The following is a 24,862-nucleotide window of genomic DNA, read 5'->3' on the forward strand; positions in this document are numbered from 1 at the left end:
CCCTTATTTAAACCACGCCCTCTCCCTAAGCGCTGCCGCCTCAATTTATTCCCTAAGTCCTGCTGCTGACTCTTCCCCTTTGCCACGCCCCTAAATCCCTGCGAGCCCCGCCCCTCCACGAGCCCCAGCCCCTCCATCCAATCACGGTATCCCTCTCTGTGTCCCATTGGCCACGCCCCTAAGCCCCTAAGCCCCGCCCCCTCCATTAATTCCCCTTAGCCTTCCCGGTGTCCCTTAGCCACGCCCCTCACCCACTAAGCCCCGCCCTCCCAAGCCCCGCCCTGTCCATTCCCGGTGGCCCCGCGGTGCCCGTGGCCCCGCCCCCTCCGGCCATAACCCCCAGCCCCGCCCCCTCCGTTCATTCCCGTTATGCTTCGCTGTGTCCCTTAACCACGCCCCTAACCCCCAAACCCCGCCCCCCTAAGCCCCGCCCCCGTCCATTCCCGGTGTCCCCTTTGTCCCCGCCCCTAATCCCCGCCCCTAATCCCCTAAGCCCCGCCCCTAATCCCCGCCACTCCCCAAGCCCCGTCCCGTCCTTCCCGGGGTCTCCGCGGCCCCTTGGCCACGCCCCTAATTCCCCAAGCCACGCCCCCAAACCACGCCCATTCCCGGTGTCCCCGCAGCGCCCGTGGCCCCGCCCCAATCCCTGAGCCACGCCCCCCCAAAGCCCCGCCCCCCTGTCCATTCCCGGTGTCCCCGTGGCCCCGCCCCCTCCGGCCATGCCCGCTGTCCCCGCTGTCCCCGCGCTGTCCCCTCCGTCCCCGGCGCTGTCCCCGCGCTGTCCCCGCGCTGTCCCCGCGCTGTCCCCAGCCCGCCCATCCCCCCTGAGAAAGCCCCGCCCCCCCGGCAGGCCCCGCCCTCCCGGCCATGCCCGGCGCCGCGGTGTCGCCGGGGCCGCTGTCGCCGCTGTCGCCGCTGTCGCCGGGGCCGGTGTCGCCGGTGTCGCCGGGGCTGGCGGCGGGGCTGCTCTGCGTGCCGGGGCTCGTCTTCTTCCCGGGGCTCTTCGTGCTGGCCCGCCGCGGCCTGGCCGCCATCGCCGGCTGTCCCCAGAGCCGCGCCACCGTGCTGGCCGCCAGGTGACACCGCGGGGACAGCGGGGGGACAATGGGGACAATGGGGACACGGACACGGTGCTGGCCGCCAGGTGACACCGCGGGGACAGCGGGGGGACAGTGGGGACAATGGGGACAGGGACAGGGACAGGGGACAGCCAGGGGGACAATGGGGACAGGGACGGGGATGGGGACACGGTGCTGGCCGCCAGGTGACACCGCGGGGACAGCGGGGGGACAATGGGGACAATGGGGACACGGACACGGTGCTGGCCGCCAGGTGACACCGCGGGGACAGGGAGAGGATAATGGGGATGGGGACAGGGGTGGGGACAGGGGACAGCCAGGGGGACAATGGGGACAGGGACGGGGATGGGGACACGGTGATGGCCGCCGGGTGACACCGCGGGGACAGCGGGGGGACAATGGGGACAATGGGGACACGGACACGGTGCTGGCCGCCAGGTGACACCGCGGGGACAGGGAGAGGATAATGGGGATGGGGACAGGGGTGGGGACAGGGGACAGCCAGGGGGACAATGGGGACAGGGACGGGGATGGGGACACGGTGATGGCCGCCGGGTGACACCAAGAGGACAGGGAGGGGACAGAGAGGGGGATGGGGACATGGAGGGGACAAGGAGGGGACAGGGATGGGACAGGGAGAGGGATGGAGGGGACAGGGATGGGGACACTGCAGGGACCGGGATGGGTGGCACTGGGACAGGGATGGGGACACTGCAGGGACCGGGATGGGTGGCACTGGGACAGGGATGGGGACACTGCAGGGACCGGGATGGGTGGCACTGGGACAGGCATGGGGACACTGCAGGGACTGGACTGGGGACACTGTGGGGACAAGGAGGGGGCAGGAAAGGGACAGAGATGGGGACACTGCAGGGACAGGGATGGGGACAGGGATGGGTGGCACCAGGCCAGGGAGGGGACAGGGAGGGGCAGGTGACACCGTGAGGGTGACAGGGACAGGGACGGGACAGGGCTGAGGACACTGCAGGGACCAGCACGGGTGGCACCAGGCCAGGGAGGGGACAGGGCTGGGGACACTGTGGGGACAGGGCTGGGGACATGGAGGGGACAGGGATGGAGACATGGAGGGGACAGAGATGGGGACACTGTGGGGACAGGGCTGGGGACACTGTGGGGACAGGGTTGGGGACACTGTGGGGACAGGGTTGGGGACATGGAGGGGACAGAGATGGGGACACTGTGGGGACAGGGATGGGGACACTGTGGGGACAGGGTTGGGGACACTGCAGGGACAGGGATGGGGACACTGTGGGGACAGGGATGGGGACACTGTGGGGACAGGGTTGGGGACACTGTGGGGACAGGGAAGGGGACACTGCAGGGACAGGGGTGGGACAGGGCAGGAGGTGACGCTGTGACGGTGACAGGAGCAGGGAGGGGACAGGGAGGGGACAGGGAAGGGGACACTGCAGGGACAGGGGTGGGTGGCACTGGGCCAGGGCTGGGGACACGGAGGGGACAGGGAGGGGACAGGACAAGGCCAAGGCTGGAGGTGGCCCTGGGCAGGGACAGGGATGGGACAGGGCAGGAGGTGACACTGTGAGCGTGACAGGGACAGGGCTGGGGACAAGGAGGGGACAAGGAGGGGACAGGGACGGGACAGGGCTGGGGACACTGCAGGGACCGGGATGGGTGGCACCAGGCCAGGGAGGGGACAGGGAGGGGACACTGTGGGGACAGGGATGGGGACAAGGAAGGGACAGGGAGGGGACAGGGAGGGGCAGGTGACACCGTGATGGTGGCAGGGACAGGGACGGGACAGGGCTGGGGACACTGCAGGGACCGGGATGGGTGGCACCAGGCCAGGGCTGGGGACAGGGATGGGGACACTGTGGGGACAGGGATGGGGACATGGAGGGGACAGGGATGGGGACAAGGAGGGGACAGGGTTGGGGACAAGGAGGGGACAAGGAGGGGACAGGGCTGGGACAGGGCTGGGGACACTGCAGGGACCGGGATGGGTGGCACCAGGCCAGGGAGGGGACAGGGAGGGGACAGGGAGGGGACAGGGCCACATCCAGGCCGGTGGTGGCCCGGCCGGGGGGGGTCGGGGACAGTGACAGTGACAAGGCCAGGCCGGGGGGGTTGGGGACGATCCGAGTTTGGGGACAATCCGGGCTTGGGGACAATCTGGGATTGGTGACACTGCAGGGGGGGATTGGGGACAATCCGGAGGGGATCAGGGACAGGACAGGGACAATCCGGGGGGGTTGGTGACAATCCGGGGGGGTTGGGGACACTCGGTGACAATCCGGGGGGGTTGGTGACAATCCGGGGCCGTTGGGGACACTCGGTGACAATCCGGGGGGGGCAGGGCAGGATTAGCCGGTGACACGGGGACACGGCTTAGGGACGTCAGCACCGGCCCAGTCCCCAGCGTGTCACCAGCGTGTCACCAGCGTGTCACCTGTGTGTCATCAGTGTCACCCGTGTCACCAGCATGTCACCAGCGTGTCACCAGCGTGTCACCTGTGTGTCATCAGTGTCACCCATGTGCCACCCATGTCATCAGTGTCACCAGCGTGTCACCAGCGTGTCACCTGTGTGTCATCAGTGTCACCCGTGTGCCACCCATGTGTCACCAGCGTGTCACCTGTGTGTCACCTGTGTGTCATCAGTGTCACCCGTGTGTCACCCGTGTCACCAGCGTGTCACCAGCGTGTCACCCGTGTGTCATCAGTGTCACCCGTGTGCCACCCATGTGTCACCAGCGTGTCACCTGTGTGTCACCTGTGTGTCATCAGTGTCACCCGTGTGCCACCCGTGTGTCACCCATGTCACCAGCGGGTCATCAGTGCCACCCGTGTGTCACCCGTGTCACCCGTGTCACCAGCGTGCCGCCTGTGTGCCATCAGTGTCACCCTCGGGCCCAGCCCCCGCCGTGCCACCCGCCTGTCCCCTGTGTGTCACTCGTGTGTCACCTGTGTCCCCTCTGTGTCCCCCCACATCCCTGATGTCCCTGATGTCCCTGTGTCCCCCTGTGTCCCCCCCGTGTCCCCTGTGTCACCCCACATCCCTGATGTCCCCTTGTCCCCACGGTCCCCGCGTCACCCCCGTTCCTGTGTCACCCCTGTGTCACCCCTGTGTCACCCCTGTCCCCTCCATGTCCCCGTGTCCCTGTGTCACCCCTGTCCCCATTGTGCCCGTGTCCCCGTGTCCCTGTGTCCCCTCTGTGTCCCCTGTCCCCATGTCCCTTCTGTGTCCCCTCCGTGTCCCCCAGTGTCACCGCTGTCCCCACATCCCCTGTCACCCCTGTGTCACCCCTGTCCCCATTGTCCCATTGTCCCCATGTCCCCTCCCTGTCCCCCCTGTGTCCCCCCTGTGTCACCCCTGTGTCACCCCTGTGTCCCCATGTCCCCATTGTCCCCGTGTCCCCCCTGTGTCCTCTCCGTGTCACCCCTGTGTCCCCATGTCCCCATTGTCCCCGTGTCCCCCCTGTGTCCCCCCTGTGTCCCCCCTGTGTCAACCCTGTGTCACCCCTGTCCCCATTGTCCCCGTGTCCCCTCCATGTCCCCCCTGTGTCCCCTCCGTGTCCCCTCCGTGTCACCCCTGTGTCCCCTGTCCCCGTTGTCCCCGTGTCCCCTCCGTGTCCCCTCCGTGTCACATCCCCCAGTGTCGCTGCTGTCCCCACATCCCCCTGTCCCTGTGTCCCCCCGTGTCCCTGTGTCCCTGTGTCCCCCCTGTGTCCCCCCACATCTCTGATGTCCCCCTGTCCCCGTGTCCCTGTGTCCCTCCTGTGTCCCCTCCATGTCCCCATTGTCCCCATGTCCCCCTGTCCCCTCTGTGTCCCCTCTGTGTCCCCCTGTGTCACATCCCTGTGTCACTGCTGTCCCTCTGTGTCACCTCACGTCCCTGATGTCCCCATGTCCCTGTGTCCCCTCTGCGTCCCCGTGTCCCCGTGTCCCCTCTGTGTCACATCCCCCGTGTCACTGCTGTCCCCACGTCCCCCTGTCCCCATGTCCGTGTCCCTGTGTCACCCCTGTCCCCGTGTCCCTGTGTCACCCCTGTCCCTGTGTCTCTGTGTCCCCTCTGTGTCCCCTCTGTGTCCCCTCTGTGTCCCCTCCGTGTCCCCTCTGTGTCCCCTCTGTGTCCCCGTTGTCCCCGAGTCCCCTCCGTGTCACATCCCCCAGTGTCACTGCTGTCCCCTTGTCACCCTGTGTCCCCCTGGCCCCATTGTCCCCCCACATCCTCCATGTCCCCTCTGTGTCCCCATTGTCCCCGTGTCCCTTCTGTGTCCCCATTGTCCCCATTGTCCCCGTGTCCCCCTGATGTCCCCCTGTCCCCGTGTCCCTTCTGTGTCCCCTGTGTCACCCCTGTGTCCCCCCGGTCCCCCTGTGTCCCCATGTCCCTGTGTCCTCCATCCCCACGTCCCCTGTGTCCCCTCTGTGTCCCCTCTGTGTCCCCTCTGTGTCCCCATTGTCCCCATTGTCCCCGTGTCCCCTCTGTGCCACATCCCCCGGTGTCACCCTGTGTCCCCCTGTCCCCATTGTCCCCCCACATCCTCCATGTCCCCGTGTCCCCATTGTCCCCTCTGTGTCCCTTCTGTGTCCCGTCTGTGTCCCCTCTGTGTCCCCATTGTCCCCATTGTCCCCGTGTCCCCCTGATGTCCCCACGTGAGCCAAATGACGAGCTCATGAATATTCTGTGAGCCAAATAATGAGCTCATTAATATTCTGTGAGCCAAATTACGAGCTCATTAATATTCTGTGAGCCAAATAATGAGCTCATTAATGTTCTGTGAGCCAAATAACGAGCTCATGAATATTCTGTGACCCAAATAACGAGCTCATTAATATTCTGTGAGCCAAATTACGAGGTCGTTAATATTCTGTGAGCCAAATAATGAGCCCATGAATATTCTGTGAGCAAAATGACGAGCTCATGAATATTCTGTGAGCCAAATAATGAGCTCATGAATATTCTGTGAGCCAAATGACGAGCTCATGAATATTCTGTGACCCAAATTACGAGCTCATGAATATTCTGTGAGCCAAATAACGAGCTCGTTAATATTCTGTGAGCCAAATAATGAGCTCATGAATATTCTGTGCGCCAAATAAGGAGCTCATTAATATTCTGTGAGCCAAATAACGAGCTCATGAATATTCTGTGAGCCAAATTACGAGCTCATTAATATTCTGTGAGCCAAATAACGAGCTCGTTAATATTCTGTGAGCCAAATAATGAGCTCATGAATATTCTGTGAGCCAAATAATGAGCTCATGAATGTTCTGTGAGCCAAATGACGAGCTCATGAATATTCTGTGACCCAAATAAGGAGCTCATGACTCTGCTGTCCCCTGGTGTCCCTGATGTCCCCGTGTCACCCCTGTGTCACCCTGTGTCACCCCTGTGTCCTCTGATGTCCCCGTGTCACCCTGTGTCACCCCTGTGTCACCCTGTGTCACTCCTGATGTCCCCGTGTCACCCTGTGTCACCCTGTGTCACCCCTGTGTCACCCTGTGTCACCTGCTGTCCCCCTGTCCCCAGGCTGCTGTCCCCAGTGCAGGCAGGGATGTGTCCCCTGTGTCACCCCTGCTGTCACTCTGTCCCCAGGCTGCTGTCCCGGTGATGTGTCACCTCCTCTGTCCCCCTGTGTCACCTCCTCTGTCCCCCTGTGTCACCTCCTCTGTCCCCCTGTGTCATCCCTGGTGTCCCTGGTGTCCCCCGTGTCACGTCCTTGTCACCCCTGATGTCCCCTCACGTCGGTGTCCCCGGTGCGGGCAGTGATGTGTCACCGTGTCACCTGTGTCACCGTGTCACCCTGTGTCCCTGTCACCCTGTGTCCCTGTCACCCTGTGTCACCGTGTCACCCTGTGTCACCGTGTCACCCTGTGTCCCTGTCACCCTGTGTCACCGTGTCACCTGTGTCCCTGTCACCCTGTGTCCCTGCTGTGTCACCCTGTGTCCCTGTCACCCTGTGTCACCGTGTCACCTGTGTCACCGTGTCACCCTGTGTCCCTGCTGTGTCACCCTGTGTCCCTGTCACCCTGTGTCACCGTGTCACCTGTGTCACCCTGTGTCACCGTGTCACCTGTGTCACCGTGTCACCCTGTGTCCCTGTCACCCTGTGTCACCGTGTCACCCTGTGTCCCTGCTGTGTCACCCTCTGTCACCCTGTGTCACCCTGATGTCCCTCGTGTCCCACGGTGTCCCCTTTGTCACTCCTGTGTCCCCCGTGTCACCGTGTGTCACCCCTGCTGTCCCCAGGCGGGTGCTCTCGGTGCGGGTGCTGATGTGTCCTCGCTGTCCCCGTGTCACCCCTGTGTCACCCCTGTGTCACCCCTGTGTCACCCCTGTGTCACCCTGTGTTTCTGATGTCCCTGTGTCACCCCTGTGTCACCCTGTGTCACCCTGTGTCACCCCTGTGTCACCCTCTGTGCCCTGTGTCCCTGTGTCACCCCTGTGTCACCTGTGTCACCTGTGTCACCCCTGTGTCACCCCTGTGTCACCCCTGTGTCACCCTCTGTGCCCTGTGTCACCCCTGTGTCACCCTGTGTCACCCCTGTGTCACCTGTGTCACCCCTGTGTCACCTCTGTGTCACCCTGTGTTTCTGGTGTCCCTGTGTCACCCCTGTGTCACCTGTGTCACCTGTGTCACCTGTGTCACCCTGTGTCACCCCTGTGTCACTCTATGTCACCCTGATGTCCCTCGTGTCACCCTGTGTCACCCTGTGTCACCCTCTGTGCCCTGTGTCCCTGTGTTTCTGATGTCCCTGTGTCACCTGTGTCACCCCCGTGTCCCTGTGTCACCCCTGTGTCACCCCTGTGTCACCCCTGTGTCACCCCTGTGTCACCCCTGTGTCACCTGTGTCACCCTGTTTCACCCCTGTGTCACCTGTGTGTCCCCAGGCTGGTGTCCTCGGTGCAGGCGGTGATGTGTCACCTGTGTCACCCCTGTGTCACCTGTGTGTCACCTGTGTGTCACCTGTGTGTCACTGTGTGTCACTGTGTCCCTGTGTCACCTGTGTGTCACACCCTGTGTCACTCCTGTGTGCCCTGTGTCACCCTGCCATGTCACTCCTGTGTCACCTCTCTGTCCCTGTCCCCAGGCTGGTGTCCTCGGTGCAGGCGGTGATGTGTCACCTGTGTCACCCTGTGTCACCTGTGTGTCACACCTGTCACCCTGTGTGTCACTGTGTCCCTGTGTCACCTGTGTGTCACCTGTGTGTCACCCCTGTGTCACCCCTGTGTCACACCTGTGTCACCCTGTGTCACCCTGTGTCACCTGTGTGTCACTGTGTCCCTGTGTCACCCCTGTGTCACCCTGTGTCAGCTGTGTGTCACACCTGTGTCACACCTGTCACCCTGTGTGTCCCTGTGTCACCTGTGTGTCACCTGTGTGTCACACCTGTGTCACACCTGTCACCCTGTGTGTCACCTGTGTGTCACTGTGCCCCTGTGTCACCTGTGTGTCACACCTGTCACCCTGTGTGTCACCTATGTCACCTGTGTCACCTGTGTCACACCTGTGTCACTGTGTCACCTGTGTGTCACCCTGTGTCACCCTGTGTCACCCTGTGTCACCTGTGTGTCACACCTGTCACCCTGTGTGTCACTGTGTCACCTGTCTCACCTGTGTCACACCTGTGTGTCACCTGTGTGTCACACCTGTGTCATTCCCGTGTCCCCGGTGTGTCCCCTGTGTGTCACTGTGTCACACCTGTGTCACACCTGTGTCACCTGTGTCACCTGTGTGTGTCACACCTGTCACCCTGTGTGTCACTGTGTCACACCTGTGTCCCCCGTGTCCCCTGTGTCCCCTGTGTCACCTGTGTCACCTGTGTCACTGTGTGTCACACCTGTCACCCTGTGTGTCACTGTGTCACACCTGTGTCACCTGTGTGTCCCACCCGTGTCCCCTGTGTCACACCCGTGTCACACCCGTGTCACACCCGTGTCACACCTGTGTCACACCCGTGTCACACCCGTGTCACACCTGTGTCACACCTGTGTCACCTGTGTGTCCCCGCTGTCCCAGGTTGGTGTCCTCGGTCCAGGCCGTCATGGCCTCCACGGCCGGGCTGATCATCTCCAGCTCCTGCCAGCGCAACGTCATCGACGACAGGTGAGGGACACCTGGGGGACATGGGGGGACACGGGGACACACCTGGGGACACCTGGGGACACACCTGGGGACACCTGGGGGGACACGGGGACACACCTGGGGACACCTGGGGACACACCTGGGGACACACCTGGGGGACATGGGGGGACACGGGGACACACCTGGGGACACCTGGGGACACACCTGGGGACACACCTGGGGGACATGGGGGGACACACCTGGGGACACACCTGGGGACACCTGGGGACACACCTGGGGACACACCTGGGGGGACACGGGGACACACCTGGGGACACCTGGGGACACACCTGGGGACACGGGGACACACCTGGGGACACGGGGACACACCTGGGGGGACATGGGGGGACACGGGGACACACCTGGGGACACCTGGGGACACCTGGGGACACCTGGGGGGACACGGGGACACACCTAGGGGGGGGGACACACCTGGGGACACCTGGGGGGACACCTGGGGGGAGGACACACACCTGGCAACACCTGGGGGGACATAGGGACACACCTAGGGGGTGACACACACCTGGGGACACCTGGGGCACACCTGGGCACATTTAGAGCACACCTGGGCACACCTGGGATACACCTGGGCACACCTGGGCACATTTAGAGCACACCTGGGCACACCTGGGCACACTTGAGACACACCTGGGCACACCTGGGCACAGCTGGGGCACACCTGGGATACACCTGGGCACAGCTGGGCTTACACGGGACACACCTGGGATACATTAGGTGGCATTTGGGCACACCTGGGATACACCTGAGACACACCTGGGCACACCTGGGCACACCTGGGATACACCTGAGACACACCTGGGCACACCTGGGCATCCATGGGGCACACCTGGGATACACCTGAGACACACCTGGGCACACCTGGGCACATTCAGAGCACACCTGGGCACACCTGGGGCACACCTGGGCATACATGGGATGTATCTGGGAGCATCTTGGGCACACCTGGGCACACCTGGGAGTATCAGGGCACACCTGGGGCACACCTGGGTTACTTTAGGTGACATTTGGACACATCTGGGGGATACCTGGGAGTACCTGGGACACACCTGGGCACACCTGGAGGTACCCGAGGCACATCTTGGGCACACCTGGGCACACCTGGGCACACCTGGGCACACCTGGGCCACACCTGGGCACATCTGGGATAGACCTGGGCACACCTGGGACACACCTGGGCATATGTGGGGCACATCTTGGGCAGTCTGTGGCACACCTGGGCACACCTGGGATACATTAGGTGACATTTGGGCACACCTGGGCACACCTGTGACACACCTGGGGGTACCTGGGCACACCTGGGCGCACCTGGGGGTACCTGGGATGCATCTGAGATACATTTGGGCACACCTGTGACACACCTGGGGGTACCTGGGCACACCTGTGACACACCTGTGCCCACCTGGGCTCACATGGGGATACCTGGGATACATCTGAGACACATTTGGGCACACCTGGGCACACCTGGGGGTACCTGGCACACCCCTGCGCACACCTGGGCACAGCTGTGCCTTTCTGGGGCTCACCTCGCGCCTCCTCAGGGCACACCTGGGCACACCTGGGCACACCTGGGCACACCTGTGACTAAACCAGAACAGTCCTGTGTCACCAAGGGCACACCTGGGCACACCTGGGCACACCTGGGCACACCTGGGCACACCCGTCCCTCGCCGTCACCAATCCCGTGAATTCCGTTCAGTGAATTTTTAGGTGAATTTCGCCGATTTTTGGGGCCAATCGGGCGAATTTCGGGGTAAAATCTTGGGGGTTTTTTCGCTTTTTTTTGGGTGTTTTTTTTGTATCTCACCTGTCCCCCGCCCGTCTCACCTGTGCCCCCCCTTTAGGCACTGGCTGGCGTGGGCGTACCCCTCGTTCGCCGTGCCCTACTTCGTGTATGACGTGTACGCCATGTACCTGTGCCACCTGTGCCGCGCCCAGGTCAAAGGTCACGGCCCCGGCGCCCCGGCCCCGCCCGGCGCCGCCGCCGCCTTCGTGCGCCAGGAGCTGCTGATGGTGCTGCACCACCTGGCCATGGTGCTGGTCTGCTTCCCCGTGGCCACCGTGAGTCAGCGGGCACGCCCGGGCACACCCGGGCACACCTGGGCACACCTGGGCACACCTGGGCACGGCTGGGAGGGGATGGGCGCAAAAAACCCCGCGAAATTTGGGTGAAATTTGGGTGAAATTTGGGAATTTGGGGTTACCTGGGCACACCTGGGCACACCTGGGCACACCTGGGCACACCTGGGCATGGCTGGGAGGGGATGGGCGCAAAATACCCCGCGAGATTTGGGTGAAATTTGGGTGAAATTTGGGCGAAATTTGGGTGAAATTTGGGAATTTGGGGTTACCTGGGCACACCTGGGCACACCTGGGAGGGGACGGGCGCAAAAAACCCCGCGAAATTTGGGTGAAAATTGGGAATATAGGGTTACCTGGGCACACCTGGGCACACCTGGGCACGGCTGGGACGGGGTGGGCACAAAAAACCCCGCGAAATTTGGGCGAAATTTGGGTGAAATTTGGGTGAAAAATGGGAATTTGGGGTTACCTGGGCACACGTGGGCACACCTGGGCACACCTGGGCACGGCTGGGCACGGCTGGGAGGGGATGGGCGCAAAAAACCCCGCGAGATTTGGGTGAAATTTGGGTGAAAAATGGGAATTTAGGGTTACCTGGGCACACCTGGGCACGGCTGGGACGGGGTGGGCACAAAAAACCCCGCGAAATTTGGGTGAAATTTGGGTGAAATTTGGGTGAAAAATGGGAATTTGGGGTTACCTGGGCACAGCTGGGAATGGAAAAACGGGGAAAATTGGGGGGAAATTGGAAGGAAATTTGTGAGAAAATTCAGTGAAAATTGTGAGGAAATTCAGAGAAAATGGGGAAAAATTTGGGAGCAAAAATTGGATGAAAATTGGGAGAAAATTGGGAGAGAATTTGGGGGAAATTGGGAAAAAACTGGAGAAAATTGGGAGAAAAATTTGGAGAAAATACGGAGAAAATTGGGAGAAAATACAGAGAAAGTTGGAAGAAAATTTGGGAGAAAATTCAGCGAAAATTGTGGGAAAATTCAGAGAAAATTGGGAAAAATTTGGAAGCAAAAATTGGATGAAAATTGGGGAAAATTTGGGAGAGAATTTGGGGGAAATTGGGAAAAAGTGGAGAAAATTGGGAGAAAAATTTGGGAGAAAATTCAGCGAAAATTCAGTGAAAATTGTGAGAAAATTCAGAGAAAATTGGGAGAAAATACGGAGAAATTTGGGAGGAAATTGGTGAAAGTTGGGAGAAAATTTGAGAAAATTGGGAAAAATTTGGGAGCAAAAATTGGATGAAAATTGGGGGAAAATTGGGAGAGAATTTGGGGGAAATTGGGAAAAAACTGGAGAAAATTGGGAGAAAATTTGGAGAAAATACGGAGAAAATTGGGAGAAAATACAGAGAAAGTTGGAAGAAAATTTGGGAGAAAATTTGCAAGAAAATCGGTGAAAATTGTGAGAAAATTCAGAGAAATTGGGAGAAAATACGGAGAAATTTGGGAGAAAATTTGGGAGAAAATTTGGGGGAAAATTGGGAGAAAATTTGAGAAAATTGGGAAAAATTTGGGAGCAAAAATTGGATGAAAATTGGGGAAAAATTGGGAGAGAATTTGGGGGAAATTGGGAAAAAACTGGAGAAAATTGGGAGAAAAATTTGGAGAAAATACGGAGAAAATTGGGAGAAAATTTGTGAGAAAATTTGTGAGAAAATTCAGTGAAAATTGGGAGAAAATTCAGAGAAAATTGGGAGAAAATTCAGAGAAAATTGGGAGAAAATACGGAGAAATTGGGGAGGAAGTTGGTGAAAGTTGGGAGAAAATTTGAGAAAATTGGGAAAAATTTGGGAGCAAAAATTGGATGAAAATTGGGGGAAAATTGGGAGAGAATTTGGGGGAAATTGGGAAAAAACTGGAGAAAATTGGGAGAAAATTTGGAGAAAATAGGGAGAAAATTGGGAGAAAATACAGAGAAAGTTGGAAGAAAATTTGGGAGAAAATTTGCAAGAAAATCGGTGAAAATTGTGAGAAAATTCAGAGAAATTGGGAGAAAATACGGAGAAATTTGGGAGAAAATTTGGGAGAAAATTTGGGGGAAAATTGGGAGAAAATTTGAGAAAATTGGGAAAAATTTGGGAGCAAAAATTGGATGAAAATTGGGGAAAAATTGGGAGAGAATTTGGGGGAAATTGGGAAAAAACTGGAGAAAATTGGGAGAAAAATTTGGAGAAAATACGGAGAAAATTGGGAGAAAATTTGTGAGAAAATTTGTGAGAAAATTCAGTGAAAATTGTGAGAAAATTCAGAGAAAATTGGGAGAAAGTACGGAGAAATTTGGGAGGAAATTGGTGAAAGTTGGGAGAAAATTTGCGAGAAAATTGGTGAAAATTGGGAGAAAATGGGGAAAAATTTGGGAGCAAAAATTGGATGAAAATTGGGAGAAAATTGGGAGAAAATACAGAGAAAGTTGGAAGAAAATTTGGGAGAAAATTTGCAAGAAAATCGGTGAAAATTGTGAGAAAATTTTGGAGAAAATTGTGAGGAAATTGGGGGAAATTGGGAAAAAAATGGGAGAAAATTTTGGAGAAAATTTGGTGACAAATTGGAAGAAAACTTGGGAGAAAATTGGGAGAAAATTTGGGGGAAAATTGGAGAAAATTGGGAAAAAATTGGTGAAAATCGGTAAAAATTGGGAGAAAATTTGAGAAAATTGTGGGGGAAATTGGGAGAAAATTGGGAGGAAATTGGTGAAAATTGGGAGAAAATTGGGAGAAAATTTTGGAGAAAATCGGTGAAAATTGAGAGAAAATTTGGTGAAAATTGGGAAAAAACTTGGAAGAAAATTTAGGATAAAATTTGCAAGAAAATTTGGTGAAAATTGGGAGAAAATTGGGCGAAAATTTTGGAGAAAATCGGTGAAAATTGGGAGAAAATTTGTTGAAAATTGGGAAAAAAATTGGAAGGAAATTTGGGAGAAAATTTGGGGGGAAATTGGAGAAAGTTGGGAAAAAATTGGTGAAAATCGTTGAAAATTGGGGGGAAATTCTGAGAAATTTGGGAGAAAATTGGGGGGAAATGGGGGAAAATTTGGGAGAAAAATTGGGAGAAAAATTGGGAGAAAATCAGTGAAAAATGGGAGAAAATTGGTGAAACTTGGGGAAAATTGGAAGAAAACCAGGAGAGAATTTGGGGGAAATTGGGACAAAAATTGGGAGAAAATTTTGGAGAAAATTTTGGAGAAAATCGGCGACAATTGGGAGAAAGTCGAGGAGAAAATTCGGAGAAAATTGAGGAGAAATTGGGAGAAAAATGGGAGAAAATTTTGGAGAAAATCGGTGAAAATTGAGAGAAAATTTGGTGAAAATTGGGAAAAAAATTGGAAGGAAATTTGGGAGAAAATTTGGGAGAAAATTTGGGGGGAAATTGGAGAAAGTTGGGAAAAAATTGGTGAAAATCGTTGAAAATTGGGGGGAAATTCTGAGAAATTTGGGAGAAAATTGGGGGGAAATGGGGGAAAATTTGGGAGAAAAATTGAGAGAAAAATTGGGAGAAAATCAGTGAAAAATGGGAGAAAATTGGGAGAGAATTTGGGGGAAATTGGGAGAAAATTTGGGAGAAAAATTGGGAGAAAAATGGGAAGAAAATCCGTGAAAATTGGGCAAAAATTGGTGAAATTGGGGAAAATTGGGAGAAAACCGAGAGAGAATTTGGGGGAAATTGGGACAAAAATTGGGAGAAAATTTTGGAGAAAATTGGTGAAAATTGGGAGAAAATTGGGAGAAAATTTGGAGAAAATTGAGGAGAAATTGAGAGAAAAATGGGAGAAAATTTGGAGAAAATTGAGAAGAAATTGAGAGAAAATTTGGGAGAAAATTGGGAGGGAATTGGGAGAAAATTCGGAGAAAATTGAGGAGAAATTGGAAGAAAAATGGGAGAAAATTCGGAGAAAATGGAGGAGAAATTGGGACAAAAATGGGAGAAAATTCGGAGAAATTTTTGGAGAAAATCGGAGAAAAATGGGAGAAAATTTGGAGAAAATTGAGGAGAAATTGGGAGGAAAATGAGGAGAAATTGGGAGGAAATTGAGGAGAAATTGGGAGAAAAATGGGAGAAAATTTGGAAAAAATTGGGAGAAATTGGGAGAAAAATGGGAGAAAATTGGGAGGAAATTCGGAGAAAATTCGGAGAAAATTTGGAGAAAAATGGGAGAAAATTTGGAGGAAATTGGGAGAAAATTCGGAGAAAATTTGGGGGAAAATTTGAGAAAATCGGGGGGAAAACGGCGAAAATTGGGGGGGTGGGAACGGAGAAAGGGGAAGGAAAAGGGAAATTGGGGTTGGGGACATTGGGGACATTGGGGACATCTGGGGACACCTTGGGGACACTTTGGGGCTTTGGGGACACTTGGGGACATTTGGGGACATTTGGGGACATCTGGGGACACCTTGGGGACATTTGGGGACATCTGGGGACACCTTGGGGATTTGGGGACACTTGGGGACATTGGGGACATCTGGGGACACCTTGGGGACACTTTGGGGACACCTTGGGGACACCTTGGGGACATTGGGGGACATCTGGGGACACCTTGGGGATTTGGGGACACCTTGGGGACACCTGGGTGACATTTGGGGACACCTTGGGGACACTTTGGGTGACATTGGGTGACATTTGGGGACACTTTGAGGATTTGGGGACACTTTGGGGACACTTTGGGTGACATTTGGGGACACCTTGGGGGTTTGGGGACACTTTGGGGACACTTTGGGTGACATTTGGGGACACCTTGGGGCTTTGGGGACACTTGGGGAAACTTTGGGGACATTGGGTGACATTTGGGGACACTTTGGGGGTTTGGGGACACTTTGGGGACACCCGGGGGACATCTGGGGACATCTTGGGGACACCTTGGGCGGGTTGGGGACATTTTTGGGGTGTTGAGGACACTTTGGGGACACTTTGGGTGACATCTGGGGGCACTTTGGGGCTTTGGGGACACTTGGGGACATTGGGGGACATCTGGGGACACCTTGGGGCTTTGGGGACACCCGGGGGACATCTGGGGACACTGGGGGAAATCTTGGGGCTTTGGGGACATTTTTGGGGTGTTGAGGACACTTTGGGGACACTTTGGGTGACATCTGGGGACACCTGGGGGATTTGGGGACACTTGGGGACATTTGGGGACATTTGGGGACACCTTGGGGATTTGGGGACACTTGGGGGACACCCGGGGGACATCTGGGGCCGTCGGGGACATCGGGTGACCTTGGGGGACACCTTGGGAACTCCTGAACACTCTGGGGACACTTCGGGGACCTCGGGGACACTTTGGTGACATTTGGTGACATTTGGGGTCCCTGGGTGACACCTTGGGAGGGTTGGGGACACCTCGGGGACCCCGGATGACGCTTGGGGACATCTGGGTGACATCTGGGGGTTTGGGGACACTTTGGGGACACCCGGGTGACCTTTGGGGACACTTTGGGGACCCTGGGTGACCTCGGGTGACCTTTGGGGGGGGTTGGTGACACTTTTGGTGCCATTTGGTGACACTTGGTGACATTCAGTGCCATTCAGTGACATTTGGTGCCATTTTGGTGACATTTGGTGACATTCGGTGCCATTTGGTGCCATTTGGTGACATTCAGTGACATTTTAGTGACATTTTGTGACATTTTGTGACATTTTGTGACATTTGGTGACATTCGGTGACATTTTGGTGACATTTGGTGCCATTTGGTGCCATTTTGTGACACTTTTGTGACATTTGGTGACATTTTGGTGACATTTGGTGCCATTTTGTGACATTTTTGTGACATTTTGGTGCCATTTTGTGACATTTTTGTGACATTTTGTGACATTTGGTGACACTTTGTTGACATTTGGTGACACTTGGTGCCATTTGGTGACATTTGGTGACATTTTTGTGACATTTGGTGACATTCAGTGACATTTTGTGACACTTGGTGACATTTGGTGACATTTTTGTGACATTTTGGTGACATTTTGGTGCCATTTGGTGCCATTTTGTGACACTTTTGTGACATTTTGTGACATTTTGGTGCCATTTTGTGACATTTTTGTGACATTTTGGTGACATTTGGTGACACTTTGGTGCCATTTGGTGCCATTCGGTGACATTTGGTGACATTTGGTGACATTTGGTGACATTTGGTGCCATTTTGTGACACTTTTGTGACATTTTGGTGACATTTGGTGCCATTCGGTGCCATTTGGTGCCATTTGGTGCCATTCGGTGACATTTGGTGACATTTTGGTGACATTTGGTGACATTTGGTGCCATTTTGTGACACTTTTGTGACATTTGGTGACATTTGGTGACATTTTTGTGCCGTTTCTGTCCCCAGCTGTGGCGCCAGGGCAAGGGCGATTTCTTCCTGGGCTGTCTCCTCATGGCCGAGCTGAGCACGCCCTTCGTGTGCCTGGGCAAGGTCCTCATCCTGGTGAGATGTCCCCAAGTGTCCCCAAGTGTCCCCAAGTGTCCCCAAATCAAAAAAACCCCAAAAAATCCCATTAAAAACGACAAAAATCCGACCAAAAATGGGAAAATCCCATCGGAATCACCCAAAATCCACCCCAAATCCACCTGAGCCAGGTCCTGTCCTGCTGAGATGTCCCCAAGTGTCCCCAAGTGTCCCCAAATGTCCCCAAATGTCCCCAAATCAAAAAAAAAACCCAAAAATCCCATTAAAAACGACCAAAAATGGCCAAAAAATGGAAAAATCCCCTCAAAATCCCCAAAAGATTCCAAAAAAAAACCCCCAAATTTCCCCCAAAAAATCCCCAAAATTCCCTCGAAATTTTGGAAAGAAAAAATCACGAAAAAATTTCACCCCAAAAAAACCCAAAAAATTCAGAAAAAAAATCCCCAAAAATTCCCCCAAAAATCCCAAAAATTTCACCCCAAAGTTTCCCAAACCATCCCTGAAAAATCCCAAAAAATCCCAAAAAATCCCAAAATTCCCTCAAAATTTCAGAAACAAAATCCCAAAAAATTCCCCCAAAAGCCCCAAAAAATTCAGGAAAAAATCCCCAAAAATTCCCCAAAATCCCCCAAAATCCCAAATAAATCCCAAAAATCCCCCCCAAAAATCCCCCAAATAATTAAAAAATCTGAAAAGATCCCAAAGAAATCCTAAAACTTTCCCCCCCAAAAAATCAGAAAAAAAATTCCCCAAAATGCCCAAATTCCTCCCAAAAATCCCCAAAAAAATCCCAAAATATCCCAAAATTCCCTCAAAATTTCAGAAAAAAAAATCCCAAAAAATTCCCCCAAAAAATTCAGAAAAAATCCCAAAAAATTCCCCCAAAAATCCCAAAAATTTCACCCCAAAGTTTCCCAAACCATCCCTGAAAAATCCCCAAAAAATCCCAAAATTCCCTCAAAATTTCAGGAAAAAAATCCCAAAAAATCCCCCCCAAAAATCCCAAAAATTTCAGAAAAAAATCCCCAAAAATTCCCACAAAAATCCCAAAAATTTCACCCCAAAGTTTCCCAAAACATCCCTGAAAAATCCCTAAAAAATCCCAAAAAATCCCAAAATTCCCTCAAAATTTCAGAAACAAATCCCCAAAAATTCCCCCAAAAATCCCCCAAATAATTAAAAAATCTGAAAAGATCCCAAAGAAATCCTAAAAATTTCCCCCAAAAAATTCAGAAAAAAAATTCCCAAAAATGCCCAAATTCCTCCCAAAAATCCCCAAAAGAGATCCCCCAAAAAATCCCCAAATTCCCTCAAAATTTCAGAAAAAAAATCCCAAAAAATCCCAAAAAATCCCCCCAAAAATTTCAGAAAAAAATCCCCAAAAATTCCCCCAAAAATCCCAAAAATTTCACCCCAAAGTTTCCCAAAACATTCCTGAGAAATCCCAAAAAAATCCCAAAAAATCCCAAAATTCCCTCAAAATTTCAGAAAAAAATCCCCAAAAATTCCCCCAAAAGCCCCAAAAATTTCAGAAAAAAATCCCCAAAAATCCCAAAAATTTCACCCCAAAGTTTCCCAAACCATCCCTGAAAAATCCCAAAAAATCCCAAAATTCCCTCAAAATTTCAGAAACAAAATCCAAAAAAATCCCCCCAAAAGCCCCAAAAAATTCAGAAAAATATCCCCAAAAATTCCCCCAAAAATCCCAAATAAATCCCGAAAATCCCCCCCAAAAATCCCCCAAATAATTAAAAAATCTGAAAAGATCCCAAAGAAATCCTAAAAATTTCCCCCCCAAAAAATCAGAAAAAAAAATTCCCCAAAATGCCCAAATTCCTCCCAAAAATCCCAAAAAGATCCCAAAAAATCCCAAAATTCCCTCAAAATTTCAGAAAAAAAATCCCCAAAAATTCCCCCAAAAATCCCAAAAAATTCAGAAAAAATCCCCAAAAATTCCCCCAAAAATCCCAAAAATTTCACCCAAAGTTTCCCAAAACATCCCTGAGAAATCCCCAAAAAATGCCAGAAAATCCCAAAATTCCCTCAAAATTTCAGAAACAAAATCCCAAAAAATTCCCCCAAAAAGCCCCAAAAATTTCACCCCAAATTTCCTAAAACATCCCTGAAAAATCCCCAAAAAATCCCCAAATTCCCTCAAAATTTCAGGAAAAAAAATCCCAAAAAATCCTCCAAAAGCCCCAAAAAATTCAGAAAAAAATCCCCAAAAATTCCCCCAAAATCCCCAAAATTTCACCCCAAAGTTTCCCAAAACATCCCTGAAAAATCTCCAAAAATCCCAAAAAATCCCAAAATTCCCTCAAAATTTCAGAAACAAAATCCGAAAAAAATTCCCCCAAAAGCCCCAAAAAATTCAGGAAAAAATCCCCAAAAATTCCCCAAAATCCCCCAAAAATCCCAAATAAATCCCAAAAATCCCCCCCAAAAATCCCCCAAATAATTAAAAAATCTGAAAAGATCCCAAAGAAATCCTAAAAATTTCCCCCCAAAAAAATCAGAAAAAAAATTCCCCAAAATGCCCAAATTCCTCCCAAAAATCCCAAAAAGATCCCAAAAAATCCCAAAATTCCCTCAAAATTTCAGAAAAAAAATCCCAAAAAATTCCCCCAAAAATCCCAAAAATTTCACCCCAAAGTTTCCCAAAACATCCCTGAAAAATCCCCAAAAAATCCCAAAATTCCCTCAAAATTTCAGGAAAAAAATCCCCAAAAATTCCCCCAAAAATCCCAAAAATTTCAGAAAAAATCCCCAAAAATTCCCCCAAAAATCCCAAAAATTTCACCCCAAAGTTTCCCAAACCATCCCTGAAAAATCCCCAAAAAATCCCAAAAAACCCCAAAATTCCCTCAAAATTTCAGGAAAAAAATCCCAAAAAATTCCCCCAAAAAGCCCCAAAAATTTCAGAAAAAAATCCCAAAAAATTCCCCCAAATCCCCCCAAAAATCCCAAAAATTTCACCCCAAAGTTTCCCAAACCATCCCTGAAAAATCCCAAAAAAATCCCCAAAAGAGATCCCAAAAAATCCCCAAAATTCCCTCAAAATTTCAGGAAAAAAATCCCCAAAAATTCCCCCCAAAATCCCCTCGGAATCCCCAGAATTTCACAGAAATTCCCAAAAATTCCCCCAAATTGCCCAAATCCCAATGAAATCCCCCCAAAGCCCCGCGGGTCCTCTCCAGAGGGTCCCCAGGTGTCTTCTCCAAACCCCCCCGAGATGTGGCCACCACAAATCCCTCCCCTTCCCCTCATCCCAGAAGAGCTTTAGAGGTCTCCATGGAGTCCTCACAGCCCAGAGACCCCAGAATGACTTGGGGATCCCATTTCCCACCCCTCAATTGTCTTCTCCAAACCCCCCTGAGATGTGGCCACCACGAATTCCTCCCCTTCCCCTGCCCCCAGAAGAACTTTTGAGGTCTCCGTGGGTTCGTGACCCCCCAGAGACCCCATAACGACATCAGGAGCTGTTCCAGACTGTCCCCACTGTTCTCCTCAAAGCCCCCCGAGATGTTTCCACCACAAATTCCCACCCTTCCTCCCCCCCCAGAAGAACTTTCGAGGTCTCCAATAGTTCGTGACCCCCCAGAGACCCCATAACGACATCAGGAGCTGTTCCAGACTGTCCCCATCGTTCTCCTCAAAGCCCCCCGAGATGTTTCCACCACAAATTCCCACCCTTCCTCCCCCCCCAGAAGAACTTTCGAGGTCTCCAATAGTTCGTGACCCCCCAGAGACCCCATAACGACATCAGGAGCTGTTCCAGAGTGTCCCCACTGTTCTCCTCAAACCCCCCTGAGATGTGGCCTCCACAAATTCCTCCCCTTCCCCTCCCCCCAGAAGAAGTTTTGAGGTCTCCATGGAGTCCTCACAGCCCAGAGACCCCATCATGACATGGGGATCCCATTTCCCACCCCTCAATTGTCTTCTCCAAACCCCCCCGAGATGTTTCCACCACAAATTCCCACCCTTCCCCTCCCTCCGGAAGAACCGTTCCGGCGTCCCCGCGTCCCTTGGACCCCGTGGTCCCCGCCGGGGCTGACGGCGTCCGCGCGTCCGTCCGTGTGTCCGCAGTTCCGGCGGCAGCACACGCTGCTGCACCGGCTGAACGCGCTGGCGCTGCTGCTGACGTTCCTGGGCTGCCGCGTGCTGCTCTTCCCGTACCTGTACTGGCGCTACGGCCGCCACCGCGGGCTGGCCCTGCCCAGCGTGCCCGGGGCGCTGCCCCCGGCCGTCAACGCCGCCGCCGCCGCCCTGGCCGCGCCCCAGCTCTACTGGTTCGGCCTCATCTGCCGCGGCACCTGGCGCCTCTTCCGGCCCGCGGGGACGCAGCCCCGGCCGCCCTGAGGGGACAACCCGGGAGAACTTTTGGGGTCACCCCCCAGAGACCCCAGAACCGCGTCAAGATTCCTTCGGAAGGTCCCGCGTTGGCTCCTCCAAACGCCCCTGAGATGGGGCCACCACAAATTCCCACCGTTCCCCTCACCCCAGAAGAACTTTTGGGGTCTCCGTGGGTTTGTGTCACCCCAGAGACCCCAGAACCGCGTCAAGATTCCTTCGGAAGGTCCCGCGTTGGCTCCTCCAAACCCCTCTGAGATGTGGCCGCCACAAATTTCTCGCCTCCTTGGCATCCCACCAGAACTTTTGGGGTCACCCCAGAGACCCCAGAATCACGTCAAGGTTCCTTCCGGAAGGTCCCACGTTGGCTCCTCCAAACCCCCCCTGAGATGTGGCCGCCACAAATTTCTCACCTCCTTGACATCCCACCAGAACTTTTGAGGTCTCCGTGGGTTTGTGTCACCCCAGAGACCCCATAACGACATCAGGAGCTGTTCCAGAGTGTCCCCATTGTTGTCCTCAAACCCCCCTGAGATGTGGCCACCACAAATTTCTCGCCTCCTTGGCATCCCACCAGAACTTTTGGGGTCTCCGTGGGTTTGTGTCACCCCAGAGACCCCAGAATCACGTCAAGATTCCTTCCGGAAGGTTCCACGTTGGCTCCTCCAAACCCCTCTGAGATGGGGCCACCACAAATTCCCACCGTTCCTCTCCCCAGAAGAACTTTTGGGGTCTCCGTGGGTTTGTGTCACCCCAGAGACCCCAGAATCACGTCAAGGTTCCTTCTAGAAGGTCCCACGTTGGCTCCTCCAAACGCCTCTGAGATGGGGCCACCACAAATTTCTCGCCTCCTTGGCATCCCACCAGAACTTTTGGGGTCTCCGTGGGTTTGGGTCACCCCAGAGACCCCAGAACCGCGTCAAGATTCCTTCCGGAAGGTCCCGCATGGGCTCCTCCAAACCCCCCTGAGATGGGGCCACCACAAATTCCCACCGTTCCCCTCACCCCAGAAGAACTTTTGAGGTCTCCATGGGTTCGTGACCCCCCAGAGACCCCATAACGACATCAGGAGCTGTTCCAGAGTGTCCCCATTGTTGTCCTCAAACCCCCCTGAGATGTGGCCACCACAAATTCCTCCCCTTCCCCTCCCCCCAGAAGAACCGTTCTGGTGTCCCCTTGTCCCTCGACCCCTGGAGACTCCAGAACCACGTCTGGATCCCCTTGGTCACCCCTCCATTGTCTTCTCCAAACCCCTCTGAGATGTGGCCACCACAGATTCCTCCTCTTCTCCAGGGGCAACCTGGGGAGATCCTTGGGAGAACCTGGGATAACCTGGGAACAACCTGGGACCATCTTGGGGACAATCCTGGGAGAACCTGGGACAACCAGGGGACAACCGGGACAACCTGGGACAATCCTGGGAGAACCTGGGACAACCAGGGGACAACCTGGGACAATCCTGGGGAGGAGATGGGAGAGGGGGAGGGAAAGAGCCGGGAGTGATGGGGGAGGGGATGGGGTGGAGACGGAGGGTCCTGGTGGCTCTGGGACATCCATGGGACACCCTCAGGTGGCTTTGGGACATCCTGGGACATCCATGGGACACCCTGCGGTGGCTTTGGGACATTCATGGGACACCCTGCGGTGGCTTTGGGACACCCATGGGACATCCTTGGGTGGCTCTGGGACATCTATGGGACACCCTGAGGTGGCTTTGGGACACCCTGGGGACACCCTGAGGTGGCTTTGGGACATCCTGGGACACCCATGGGACACCCTGGGGTGGCTCTGGGACATCCGTGGGACATCCATGGGACATCTGTGGGACACCCTGAGAGCTCCTGGTGGCTTTGGGACATCCATGGGACACCCTGAGGTGGCTTTGGGACATCCATGGGACACCATGGGACATCTGTGGGACACTCTGAGGTGGCTTTGGGACATCCTGGGACATCCATGGGACATCCTTGGGTGGCTCTGGGACACTCTGAGAGCTCCTGGTGGCTTTGGGACATCCAGGGGACATCCTGGGACATCCATGGGAGGCTCCGGGGTGGCTTTGGGGTGTCCCTGGGACACCCTGGGACATCCCTGGACACCCTGGGGTGGCTTCGGGACACCCGTGGGACATCCTGGGACACCTGGGGGACACCCTGAGGGGTCCTGGTGGCTTTGGGACACCCTGGGACACCTGGGGGACACCCTGAGGGGTCCTGGTGGCTTTGGGACACCCTGGGACACCTGGGGGACACCCTGAGGGGTCCTGGTGGCTTTGGGACACCCTGGGGTGGCTCTGGCGCGTCCGTGGGACACCGTGAGGTGGCTTTGGGACAACCTGGAGGAGACAACCCCGTGGTGGCTCTGGGACACCCATGGGGACGCTCTGGGAGCTCCTGGTGGCTTTGGGGCCTCCGTGGGACACCCAGGGGACACCCAGGGGACACCCGGGGGACACCCATGGGACACCCACGGGACACCCAGGGGACACCCAGGGGACACCCAGGAGACACCCGGGGGACACCCAGGGGACACCCACGGGACACCCAGGGGACACCCGGGGGACACCCACGGGACACCCAGGGGACACCCAGGGGACACCCAGGGGACACCCGGGGGACACCCGGGGGACACCCAGGGGACACCCGGGGGACACCCACGGGACACCCAGGGGACACCCAGGGGACACCCAGGGGACACCCGGGGCGTCTGGGGCGTCCTGGGTGGCCGTGGGACACCCTGGGGTGGCTCTGGGACATCCGTGGGACACCTGGAGGAGACACCTCGGGGTGGCTTTGGGACACCTGTGGGACACCCTGGGACACC

At 54.5% G+C, this 24,862-nt stretch overlaps 1 protein-coding gene across 1 annotated transcript; it reads left to right on the forward strand.

Moving 5' to 3' along the window:
• The first annotated feature begins 855 nt into the window (after nt 1-855).
• TLCD3B (TLC domain containing 3B) lies at nt 856-23,089 on the forward strand. Its single transcript, XM_058823092.1, has 7 exons — nt 856-1,076; nt 9,082-9,168; nt 11,049-11,265; nt 17,612-17,707; nt 21,776-22,120; nt 22,266-22,687; nt 22,978-23,089. Exons 1-5 carry the CDS (start codon nt 868-870, stop codon nt 22,046-22,048), a joined length of 882 nt encoding a protein of 293 aa, XP_058679075.1. The 5' UTR covers nt 856-867; the 3' UTR covers nt 22,049-22,120; nt 22,266-22,687; nt 22,978-23,089.
• Nucleotides 23,090-24,862: the final 1,773 nt, after the last annotated feature.

Source organism: Ammospiza caudacuta, chromosome 37 (genome assembly GCF_027887145.1).
Source record: "Ammospiza caudacuta isolate bAmmCau1 chromosome 37, bAmmCau1.pri, whole genome shotgun sequence".
NCBI classification, from domain to species: Eukaryota; Metazoa; Chordata; class Aves; order Passeriformes; family Passerellidae; genus Ammospiza; species Ammospiza caudacuta.

Bases quoted from the DNA above. Each gene is read 5' to 3' on its own strand.
- TLCD3B (XM_058823092.1), top strand. From the start codon at position 868: ATGCCCGGCGCCGCGGTGTCGCCGGGGCCGCTGTCGCCGCTGTCGCCG. The intron at 1,077-9,081 runs GTGACACCGCGG...CCGCTGTCCCAG, and splicing joins GCCACCGTGCTGGCCGCCAG to GTTGGTGTCCTCGGTCCAGG. The intron at 17,708-21,775 runs GTGAGATGTCCC...GTGTGTCCGCAG, and splicing joins TGGGCAAGGTCCTCATCCTG to TTCCGGCGGCAGCACACGCT.